The sequence below is a fragment of the Procambarus clarkii genome, chromosome 37, assembly GCF_040958095.1.
Source record: "Procambarus clarkii isolate CNS0578487 chromosome 37, FALCON_Pclarkii_2.0, whole genome shotgun sequence".
Classification (NCBI taxonomy): domain Eukaryota; kingdom Metazoa; phylum Arthropoda; class Malacostraca; order Decapoda; family Cambaridae; genus Procambarus; species Procambarus clarkii.
The window spans coordinates 11,782,564-11,793,960 of NC_091186.1; the positions used below are offsets into that span (position 1 = coordinate 11,782,564).

At 44.8% G+C, this 11,397-nt stretch overlaps 2 protein-coding genes and 1 pseudogene across 2 annotated transcripts; 2 read left to right on the forward strand and 1 right to left on the reverse strand.

The window, feature by feature from the left end:
* On the reverse strand, positions 1–600 carry LOC123765921 (uncharacterized). Its single transcript, XM_045754783.2, has one exon. It carries the CDS (start codon positions 598–600, stop codon positions 1–3), a length of 600 nt encoding a protein of 199 aa, XP_045610739.2.
* Positions 601–3,238: 2,638 nt separating this feature from the next.
* Positions 3,239–4,489, forward strand: LOC123765920 (uncharacterized). The gene is made up of 2 exons (XM_069336994.1): positions 3,239–3,331; positions 3,638–4,489. The coding sequence occupies exons 1-2, from the start codon at positions 3,301–3,303 to the stop codon at positions 4,201–4,203; spliced, it is 597 nt and encodes a 198-aa protein (XP_069193095.1). The 5' UTR covers positions 3,239–3,300; the 3' UTR covers positions 4,204–4,489.
* A 3,895-nt stretch (positions 4,490–8,384) lies between these two features.
* Positions 8,385–10,660, forward strand: LOC123765919 (uncharacterized; annotated as a pseudogene).
* The last annotated feature ends 737 nt before the right edge of the window (positions 10,661–11,397 follow it).

The window sequence follows — 11,397 nt, forward strand, 5'->3', positions numbered from 1 at the left end:
TTAGAGCCGGTTGGGTCTGTTGTAGAGCTGTGAGGGTGTCGGGGGAGGTGATGGGGAAGCTTGACGCTGCTCTGGGACGCTATACAGCTGGTTGGGCGTCCCAGCGTCACTGCGGATGGAAGCATCTGCGTCCTCGGGGATCTTGCCGATCTCGGAGTTGAGAGCGAAGAACTGCTCGGAGGCGGCGCAGTCGACGTTGAACCACCAGTCACACACGAAGTACTGCTGGTTGAAGACGGTGCCGTTGGGACACAGGAAGGAGTCGAGGCGGCCGTCGAACTGGCAGATGTGGAAGACCTGGCAGCGGGCCTCGTCAGCGGTGTCGGCGAAGTAACCCGGGAACTCCTGAGCCTGGCAGGAGAAACCGGTTTGTGGCACAGAGGCCAGGATCGGGTAGTGTTGGCCAGGGACGCCGCCCCCGGGAATATTGGCGGCCAGGACGGCTACGGGGTCTTCCAGACCCTCCAGGGATGGGGCCACATCCCTCAGGTCCGGGGCGCTGTAGGAATAACGAGGGGCAGGAGGAGCCGGCAAGAGTTTGTCAGCAAGAGACGTTCCCAACACAGCTGTAAGAGCAGAAGAAATTATAGATCTGCTCATTATCATCAATAGAGTCTGACTCTAATCTGTGAAGAACAGTACACATTACCAGTGTGATGTAACTATATATAAGGTTTATATATATTGATTGATTTGATTTGAACATTTAACATACATACATGACATTTAACAAACATACATGTCATTTAAGATACAGACATGGCATTTAACATACATGACATTTATGCATCACTTACACAATTCAAAGGCTTCCTACAGATTTTTAGAGATGAGACGTGTCTAGAATGCTGTGAACATTTCCTCTCTGAAAGTCAACGGTAAGGCGCTGCCATAGAAAAATGGTCTCTCTCATGTCTTTGTTTATACCAATGAGTTTATTTCAAAACTAATTCACAAACTCGTTTATATTTGCGCTATGAGCCAAGTGTCTCTGAGTCTATTGGAAAGATGCTGAGAGAGTGTGTAAAACCTCGGTGTTCTTGACCTCCCTGAGTGTAGCAGCCTCACCTCCTTCACGTCCACCGTACTGGAGAAAAGTATTAGGTGTAGTGGATGCATATAAGTGGTCTCACACCACCTACTTACTACCCTTCCAAGGCACCGTGGTGACCTCACCATTCTGGATTCTTCTGGCTGTCACTGGGTGTGTATAGTTGTGGACCCGTTGTCCCGGTCAGCCTGTGGCGATGACGCTCATAATAAAGTCCCGGAATTCCTCGTGTCTTGGATTCCTTCCCTCTGATAACGTTGAATGATACCATGGAAGTCAAGCTGGTCTGTCAGTGTGAAGCTGCAGATAGAACTGTGTATGATGGAGCCATTGCTAGCGAGGCAAAAACCCTATACCAATACACGATCCCCAGCACAAGGAGCTATTACTGCTAGAAGGATGGCTCTGTAGATCCCCAAAACATTATCATGCATTGTTAGATACTTTCCTTGTAAGAAACAATCACTAGTAGCCTGTAATATGCTATGGGTAAATATGTTCGTGGTGAAAGAGATTCAGTAGCATCACAAAGCCAACTTCTTCATTAAGCTTGAGATACAGACTCGCTCTTTAAACTCACTTGATTAGACACATTCCTGCAAGAAGTGCTGGACTAACCTGACTCTAGTAGATATGTGGGCCTGAGGGCCACTCCAAGCAACAGCCTGTTGAACTAAGTTATCACAAGTCAAGTCTGGCCCTCAGGCCGGGGTCGGGGAATATAAGAATTCCCAGAATCCACTCCAGGTATGATCAAGGTATGATCTAGGTATGATCCTCTAGCAACGTATTAGCAGCAATACTTTGATTAACCCCATTGAATATCTTGTAAGTGAAGAATGCATAGCTTCGTGAATTTTGACCTCAAAATCGTGTATTGTGAATAAATCCACGTTCTGTATTCATCGAACTTCATAATAATATGGACTTAAGGACTGAAATGGTGTGTCGCAGCGGGATTCAAACTTGGGTGTGTACGTGGGGCAGTCACTCTTGCGACCACTGCGCCAGTATGAGGTGGTACAGACACCTACCCAGAGCGAGGAGCAGCGTTGAGGTGGGCATGGTGGGAGAGGACACTCACGGCAGACACTAGCCAACAAAGGTCGTGGTTCGTACTGGCACACAGGAGGCCACCAACAGTTCTTTATAGCGCCAAACAGAACCTTTCCCCTCGTCAAGGTTGATCCAGTTTACCGACATCGAGCGGGAAGGTTTACCAGAAGGCTCATTGAGCGTTGGTTTACAGAGAGTGGAGATAGGGAAGGGTGGGGGAGAGGATACCTGCTGGTATGGTATGGATCAAAGTCCTGAGAAAATACTGTACTTGAAAATAATGTCATCGTTAATATTACGTCACCTAACCTAATTGACACATCCTCCAAAAATGAAGATGATACTTATAATTTCCCAAAAAGTGATGAGCAGTGAACACAAATTAATATATGTAGATTAGGCAAAAAGAGAGAGATTAAGTACTTTTGTGCTTAAGAGTTAAGTGGCCTTTTATGTAAACGATATATTGAATGATAATTATATTGTAAACGATATAGTGCATCTATTGGCGTTCACCTGTCGAGACAAACGACGTGCCGACGTACACACTGCTCCCTCCATTGTCCTCGCGTACCAATCAACAACCCACAAGGTGTTTTTCAAGTTAAAAGTGGTTTATAGCCGTTTACATTTGCGATAATAGTTGATATATTTTATACGAATAATGGTATCAAGACCTAATATGACACACCAATATTCAGTATGTAATAGTATGGATATTACGATACTACGAGAGAGAGAGAGAGAGAGAGAGAGAGAGAGAGAGAGAGAGAGAGAGAGAGAGAGAGAGAGAGAGAGAGAGAGAGAGAGAGAGAGAGAGAGAGAGAGAGAGAGAGAGAGAGAGAGAGAGAGAGGGGGGGAGAGAGAAGGATATAGACAGACAGAGAGAGAGAGAGAGAGAGAGGGGGGGGGAGAGAGAGGGGGAGAGAGAAGGATATAGACAGAGAGAGAGAGAGAGAGAGAGAGAGAGAGAGGTGGGGGGGGAGGGGGAGAGAGAAGGATATAGACAGACAGAGACTGGACACGCTCTGAGGGCCGGAGCCTGGTTCATCCCTGGGCATCTGGATCAACCTTGACTCCGCCAGGGAAAGGTCCAGTCTGGCACTATAAAATGATGCCAACATCTTCCCTCAGCACAGTGCCAAGAGCAGCTTCTCCAGTGGTTCATCTCCTCCACCTTCTTGTTCTTCACAATGGTCAAGTCTGCGCTGATGCTCGTCCTCAGTAAGTCTCAATTATGTCAAGAAATAATTATTATATTTAGTTAGTAACGAAAATCTTGAGATTATAATATGCAAATAATCTGACATTATATAACTAACAAAGTAGCTGCCATTCGTTCACTGATAACGATACCTTCGTTAGTGTTAATGAGTTTAAATAATTAACATTAACCCTGGCTGCTTTTTGAGTCTTTATGACCACGTTGGGAGCCTGAAGGACCGTAGGTCAGGTCACCGTAGGTCAGGTCACCGTAGGACCTCCTCCTGGGTCCTACGGTGACCTGATATATTTCTCCTGCTCTTACAGCTGTGTTGGGAACGTCTCTTGCTGACAAACTCTTGCCGGCTCCTCCTGCCCCTCGTTATTCCTACGGTGCCCCAGACTTGAGGGATGTGGCCCCATCCCTTGAGGGTCAAGAAGACCCCGTAGCCGTCCTGGCCGCCAATATTCCCGGGGGCGGCGTCCCTGGCCAACACTACCCGATCCTGGCCTCTGTGCCACAAACCGGTTTCTCCTGCCAGTCTCGGGAGTTCCCGGGTTACTTCGCCGACACCACTGACGAGGCCCGCTGCCAGGTCTTCCACATCTGCCAGTTCGACGGCCGCCTCGACTCCTTCCTGTGTCCCAACGGCACCGTCTTCAACCAGCAGTACTTCGTGTGTGACTGGTGGTTCAACGTCGACTGCGCCGCCTCCGAGCAATTCTTCGCTCTCAACTCCGAGATCGGCAAGATCCCCGAGGACGCAGATGCTTCCATCCGCAGTGACGCTGGGACGCTCAACCAGCTGTACAGCGTCCCAGAGCAGCGTCAAGCTTCCCCATCACCTCCCCCAACACCCTCACAGCTCTACAACAGACCTAACCGGCTCTAAATCTATCCCCAGAACTCCCATTACAGTTCTAAATGATAAAACAGGTTTTAACTCTATATGTTTTCCCTCTGCATCTTGTAACATGATATATTTTTGGAAGGTAGATATTATAAATATTTATTCACATTGGCTGCCAAGTCAAGCTCTTCGACCTTCAATTCAACAAAAAATGTAATGCTTTCGCCTCTCTTTTTTTCTTATATGTTGAATATGTTCTCTGGAACACTGTTTGATCTCGACACTGTTCATCAACGTTTGTGTTTTGTATAAATAAAACTCGAATCAATGTTCGGATATCCCTCATCCAGCCTAGTGACCAATGTATGAATATCCCTTATCCACCTTTGTAACCACTGTAAGGATATCTCTCATCCACCTTAGTGACCAGTGTAAGGATATCCCTCATAAACCCTAAAAACTAATGTATGGATATCCCTCCTTCACTCTAGTGGCCAATGTATGGATATTCTTCATCCACCCTAGTGACCAATGTATGGATATCTCTCATAAACCCTAGTGATCAACCGATGGATATTTACCTAAATTTACCTGAGGTCACTTGAGTTTTCATAGGACAAGAAGTTTATATTTTCCTGTCCTACAAAAATATCTAGTTTTTGTTGGACAGGAAGCCGGCAGCTTGTCAAAAGTTCCTCCAATTGTCCTAAGGATTTTATCAGGCTGGATTTTAAAATTCAGCAGTTTTGACATTTACGGCATCGGCAGGTAGGCGGTTCTATGGGTTTATAACACTGTGGGTGAAAAAAAATATCTTGATTTCAATCCTATATTGTGGCTTGTTGAGCTTGAAACCGTTGCTCCTTGTCTGTGTTACATCTGATCTTTTTAAGAAGTTGTCTGGATCAACATCTTCGAATATGCTCAGTATTTTAAACGTTTCGATGAGATCCGCCTTGTCATGTCTGGTGTGCAGTGCTGTTAGTCCTGTGGCCCTCAACCTGTCCTGGAATGGGAATTGACTTAGCTCTGGAATGATTTTTGTTGCCCGGTGTTGAACTTTCTCCAGAGCAGCCATGTCCTCGTGAAGATGAGGTCTCTATGCAATAAACCAGGATATAAGTCGTCAGATCATCAATGAGTTCGAGATTGACAAGTACAGTTTCTAAATTAAGCAACTGACATATGTGGAGAGTTAGTGTCACAATTGACATGTTTGTCCTGCACACCGCCCCCCATCCAGTGGGCAGCGGTGGATAGGTTACAATCACTTAGTTACTATCTACAGTTAGCAAACTGTGGATATTTGGCTAAAATTTCTGGAAGCAGATCATTTTGAATGAAATATTTACACATCGCTGGAACATTAGTTATAGAATTGTCTCTGAATTCACGTTTTTTTCGCACTCCATCACATAGTGACGGAGGGTGTGCGAATAATTTTGTTGACACAGTTTACATTTGGTCAGGTCTACATCGGCAGATAATGAGAATTCCCAGAGATACTTGTAACCGAGTCTAAGCCGAGCAGTAGTAACATCTAGAAGTCTGCTGATTTTATTGGATGATCCATAGATGTGTGGCTCCTCTTGCATGATAGTATGGTGATACATGGAATTACTGGTGTCGATTTCACTTTGCCTCAAGATCTACAAGATTTTGTTGAAGTTCTTGGCAACAGAGCAGTCTGTTGCTCTTAGACTGCTTATTGACAATCCAAGGTTATACTCAATTTCTCCTTTAAATGCAGATTCTTTGGCTAACTCATCTACATAGAAGAGAATGCTTCGGCATTCGGGTGAAAGCTATACCTGATTTACCTGAGGGCACTTACACTCACCTGGCCTCGACAAGGACAGGAAGTTGCCGGCTTGTCAAAGGTCCCCCCATGTGCCCTGATGATTTTTGCAAGCTGGATCTTGCAATTCGGCAGTGTTTTAGCATTTTTGGGTAGGGTGATTGATACTCGCACTGGGCTATCAAATTTCATTTAATTAAGTATTAAATTAATATAATCAATAGTAAAATATACTTAATAAGTACAAGTAAAATCTATTTAAAAAAAGTAAAAGTAAATTATAGAAGTAAATATAAAGTAAAATTATAAGTGAAATAACTGAACTAAGTGATAATGTATAAACTAATTAACGAATACCTAATTAGGCTTCGCTGAAGCCTAGCCTAAGTACAGTAAAGAGTGCAGAAGGTAAAGTAACAATATGGTAGTTTATACAACTTAAATATAAGATAACAAGTAAATTAACAGCAACCCACAATCACATAACTGTAAGTTAAAGACCACACTTAAAGGATAAAAGTTAACGGTATTTAGCGCCCGCTGGACGAGGCCTAATTACTGGTGAATGATAACAATTGAATAAGGAGGCGGGACAGGCGTCAGGTAACACAGGTGACAAGCATCTTAGGCTCCTAACAACAGGTTAGACACCTGGTGACGGATTCACGAAGAAGTTACGCAAGTACTTACGAACTAATACATCTTTCCTCAATCTTTGACTACTTTTGTTACATTTATTAAACAATTTACAAGCATGAAAACTTGCCAATCAACTGTTGTTATTGTTATAAACAGCCTCTTGGTGCTTCGGAGCTCATTAACTGTTTAATAATTGTAAGCAAAGCCACCAAAGATTGAGAAAAGATCGACAGGTTCGTAAGTGCTTGCGTAACTGCTAGGTGAATCAATGCCTTGGCCCAAGCACTCGAGAAGCGCACAGCGACAGTCACATGTTTGCTACACACCTAGAAGAAAAGATGCCAGCGGCTGCTAGCGTGCATGGACAGTAAGCAACCCATCCTCCTGTTTAGATAATAGTTTTTGTAACTATGACCATAGTACAAAGGTTGCCGTTCTAAGCAATTAGACAGTAGAACTTTGTACTATTCACTTTGCAGAGTCGGAAAAAATGAAGCTAAAAAACAAACTTAAATATTCCTAGGCGTAGTATAGCACACATATGTACTATATTAGGCCTCAGATATCGTGTATTAGGCTTAGGAAGTTAGGTTAGGTTAGTTTAGCTTGTCTTAAAAAAAAAGTTTGTCTTTGCAACATAAGTAGAAAATAGTTTCCCGGTTTGTCCAACTCAATAGTGCCAATTTCTACTTTCGTTGTACGTCGGTATATATACTATGGTCCTCATCGTTACTATAAGCACTACTAAAACAGGAGGATGGGCTGCCAGTACGCGAAGACAAGGGCTTCGGCGGGTAGGCGGCTCCATGGGTTTATAACGCTGTGGGTGAAAAAGCATCTCTTGTTTACTGTCCTACATTGTGGCCTATTGAGCCTGAATCCCTTGTTCCTTGTGCGTGTTACATGCGACCTTTTGAAGAAGTGGTCTGGATCAATGTTCCCCATATTGTTCAATATTTTAAGTCTTCGATCCCATCTACATTAAAGACTTGTTCACGTTTGAGATCGAGACAGCGTTGGATTTCTAGTAAATATCTCGAAAACTCCTCACCCCTGAAGGATTCGAACCCATACAAGCAGGGCTCCATGCACCTTAGTGTACCCAATACTTAAGCCGCTAGACCACACTGACTGTTGAAAAGAATTGGATGTCATCAGACCCTTAACCGAATCCCCGACTGTACTCAGTAATCAATCTTGGGGACAGATATTTATTCGACAGATATTTACTGGCCCACCACCTCGCGTGGTGGAGCTACGTGAGTAACACAAATGCGAACAAGCCTGAATGGTCCCCAAGCCAATATGCAACCGAAAGTCTTCCTGACTTCAACAACGAAAATAATTATATACACGGACTATATAAAATTATTATATACACGTTGTCCCCGACAACGGGAATTATATAGTTTCAGAAAATGCTGTTCTTTTGTTGACCACTGAAGAACAAAAAAACATAGGGTATTAAGGGAATTGCAGCTCCTCTTCATGTTCACCAAAACTCATTCACATATATGTCTAACCTTCGCTTGAAACAATCAAGTGATCCAGCGTCTATTACGTTACTTGGTAATCTGATCCACAAATTAACAACCATGTTTCCAAACCAGTATTTACCCAAGTATTTTTTTTAATCTAAACTTACCAAATTAATATTCACTGTTTCGTGTTCTATTGCGCTGAGCTTGTCCGCTAACTGGCCTCAGTCACTGGATGTATCCAAGATGAGCTGTGTTGCTGTACTGGAGATTGTAGCTCCTGATGATCGGGCATCGTACCATGGACGATGATGAAGTGTCATGCACTTGATATTTCAGGACTCATTCTTCAGCTAAAAAAGGACTTCCATCAAAGAACGGACTCTGAGGCTAGTTACTAATAAAGCGGAATCTTAAAATCACTCGTCTAGTACCGGTGTGCCGCAAGGTTATTTGTTTGACCGCTTATTGAGGATTGTCAACCTCAACGATCTGCTACACCTCATTCCTGAAGCTGAAGCCAGTGTTGATGACTCCACTACAAGGTGTACATATATTAACGAGGAAATGCCATCTACTATAAGATTCGTTAACCACAACAAACAACAATGTCTTCCACTAACAGCACCGTGACACTGGGGGCTCGAGAGAGAACACCGGCCCCTATGAGCGGCTCCACAGGCAGCCCCTAGACGGTGAAGGCGAGAGAGAGAACACTGGCCTCTATGAGCGGCTCCACAGGCAGCCCCTAGACGGTGAAGGCGAGAGAGAGAACACTGGCCTCTATGAGCGGCTCCACAGGCAGCCCCTAGACGGTGAAGGCGAGAGAGAGAACACAGAGAGAGCGCCGGGAAGCTGCGGGGACTGTGGACTAGAGGGAAGATCGGGTGCTCGGGCGTCTAGAACATACAACCAGCCACTAGCAACACATCTGTGAACTCCGGACGCTCCCATTCGCCCATGAGTCTGCCAATAGGGAAGCTTCCCTCGGTTTATTTCACTACAGATTACCTGATTAGCAGTAGTAGGATTATATGGTAATACTATACTGTACTATACATAAGTCTGTGTGTGTGAGAGAGAGAGAGAGAGAGAGAGAGAGAGGGGGGGGGAAGAGTGGGAGAGGAAGAGGGATGGACATAGTGAGCAAGAGAGAGAGAGAGGTGGGAGGGAGAGCGAGAGAGAGAGACAGACAGACAGACAGACAGACAGACAGAGACTGGACGCGCCCTGTGGGTCGAAGCCTGGTTCATCCCTGGGCATCTGGATCAACCTTGACTCCGCCAGGGAAAGGTCCAGTCTGGCACTATAAAATGATGCCAACATCTTCCCTCAGCACAGTGCCAAGAGCAGCTTCTCCAGTGGTTCATCTCCTCCACCTTCTTCCTCTTCACAATGGTCAAGTCTGCGCTGATGCTCGTCCTCAGTAAGTCTCAATTATGTCAAGAAATAATTATGATAATTATTTTGTAACGAAAATCTTGAGATTATAATATGCAAATAATCGGACATTATATAACTAACAAAGTAGCTGCCATTCGTTCCTTGACAACAATACCTTCGTTAGTGTTAATGAGTTTACATAATTAACCTTAACTCTGGTTGCTTTTTGAGTCTTTATGACCATGTTGGGAGCCTGAAGGATCGTAGGTCAGGTCACCGTGGGTCAGGTCACCGTAGGACCTCCTCCCGGGTCCTACGGTGACCTGATATATTTCTCCTGCTCTTACAGCTGTGTTGGGAACGTCTCTTGCTGACAAACTCTTGCCGGCTCCTCCTGCCCCTCGTTATTCCTACGGCGCCCCGGACCTGAGGGATGTGGCCCCATCCCTGGAGGGTCTGGAAGACCCCATAGCCGCCCTGGCCGCCAATATTCCCGGGGGCGGCGTCCCTGGCCAACACTACCCGATCCTGGCCTCTGTGCCACAAACCGGTTTCTCCTGCCAGGCTCGGGAGTTCCCGGGTTACTTCGCCGACACCACTGACGAGGCCCGCTGCCAGGTCTTCCACATCTGCCAGTTCGACGGCCGCCTCGACTCCTTCCTGTGTCCCAACGGCACCGTCTTCAACCAGCAGTACTTCGTGTGTGATTGGTGGTTCAACGTCGACTGCGCCGCCTCCGAGCAGTTCTTCGCTCTCAACTCCGAGATCGGCAAGATCCCCGAGGACGCAGATGCTTCCATCCGCAGTGACGCTGGGACGCCCAACCAGCTGTACAGCGTCCCAGAGCAGCGTCAAGCTTCCCCATCACCTCCCCCGACACCCTCACAGCTCTACAACAGACCCAACCGGCTCTAAATCTATCCCCAGAACTCCCATTACAGTTCTAAATGATAAAACAGGTTTTAACTCTATATGTTTTCCCTCTGCATCTTGTAACATGATATATTTTTGGAAGGTAGATATTATAAATATTTATTCACATTGGCTGCCAAGTCAAGCTCTTCGACCTTCAATTCAACAAAAAATGTAATGCTTTCGCCTCTCTTTTTTTCTTATATGTTGAATATGTTCTCTGGAACACTGTTTGATCTCGACACTGTTCATCAACGTTTGTGTTTTGTATAAATAAAACTCGAATCAATGTTCGGATATCCCTCATCCACCCTAGTGACCAATGTATGAATATCCCTTATCCACCTTAGTAACCAATGTAAGAATATCTCTCATCCACCTTAGGGACCAATGTAAGGATATCCCTCATAAACCCTAAAAACTATTGTATGGATATCCCTCCTTCACTCTAGTGGCTAATGTATGGATATCTCTCATCCACCCAAGTGACTAATGTATGGATATTTCTCATCCACCCTAGTGACCAATGTATGGATATCTCTCATAAACCCTAGTGACCAACCGATGGATATTTACCTAAATTTACCTAAGGTCACTTGAGTTTTCATAGGACAGAAAGTTTATATCTTCCTGTCCTACAAAAATATCGAGTTTTTGTAAGACAGGAAGCCTGCAGCTTGTCAAAAGTTCCTCCAATTGTCCTAAGGATTTTATCAGGCTGGATTTTAAAATTCAGCAGTTTTGACATTTACGGCATCGGCAGGTAGGCGGTTCTATGGGTTTATAACACTGTGGGTGAAAAAACATATCTTGATTTCAATCCTATATTGTGGCTTGTTGAGCTTGAAACTGTTGCTCCTTGTCTATGTTACATCTGATCTTTTTAAGAAGTTGTCTGGATCAACATCCTCGAATATGCTCAGTATTTTAAACGTTTCGATGAGATCCGCCTTGTCATGTCTGGTGTGCAGTGCTGTTAGTCCTGTGGCCCTCAACCTGTCCTGGAATGAGATTGACTTAGCTCTG

Coding starts and splice junctions, on each gene's coding strand:
- LOC123765921 (XM_045754783.2), bottom strand. CDS start 600: ATGAGCAGATCTATAATTTCTTCTGCTCTTACAGCTGTGTTGGGAACG.
- LOC123765920 (XM_069336994.1), top strand. CDS start 3,301: ATGGTCAAGTCTGCGCTGATGCTCGTCCTCA. Junction 3,332..3,637: donor TGCGCTGATGCTCGTCCTCA/GTAAGTCTCAAT, acceptor CTGCTCTTACAG/CTGTGTTGGGAACGTCTCTT.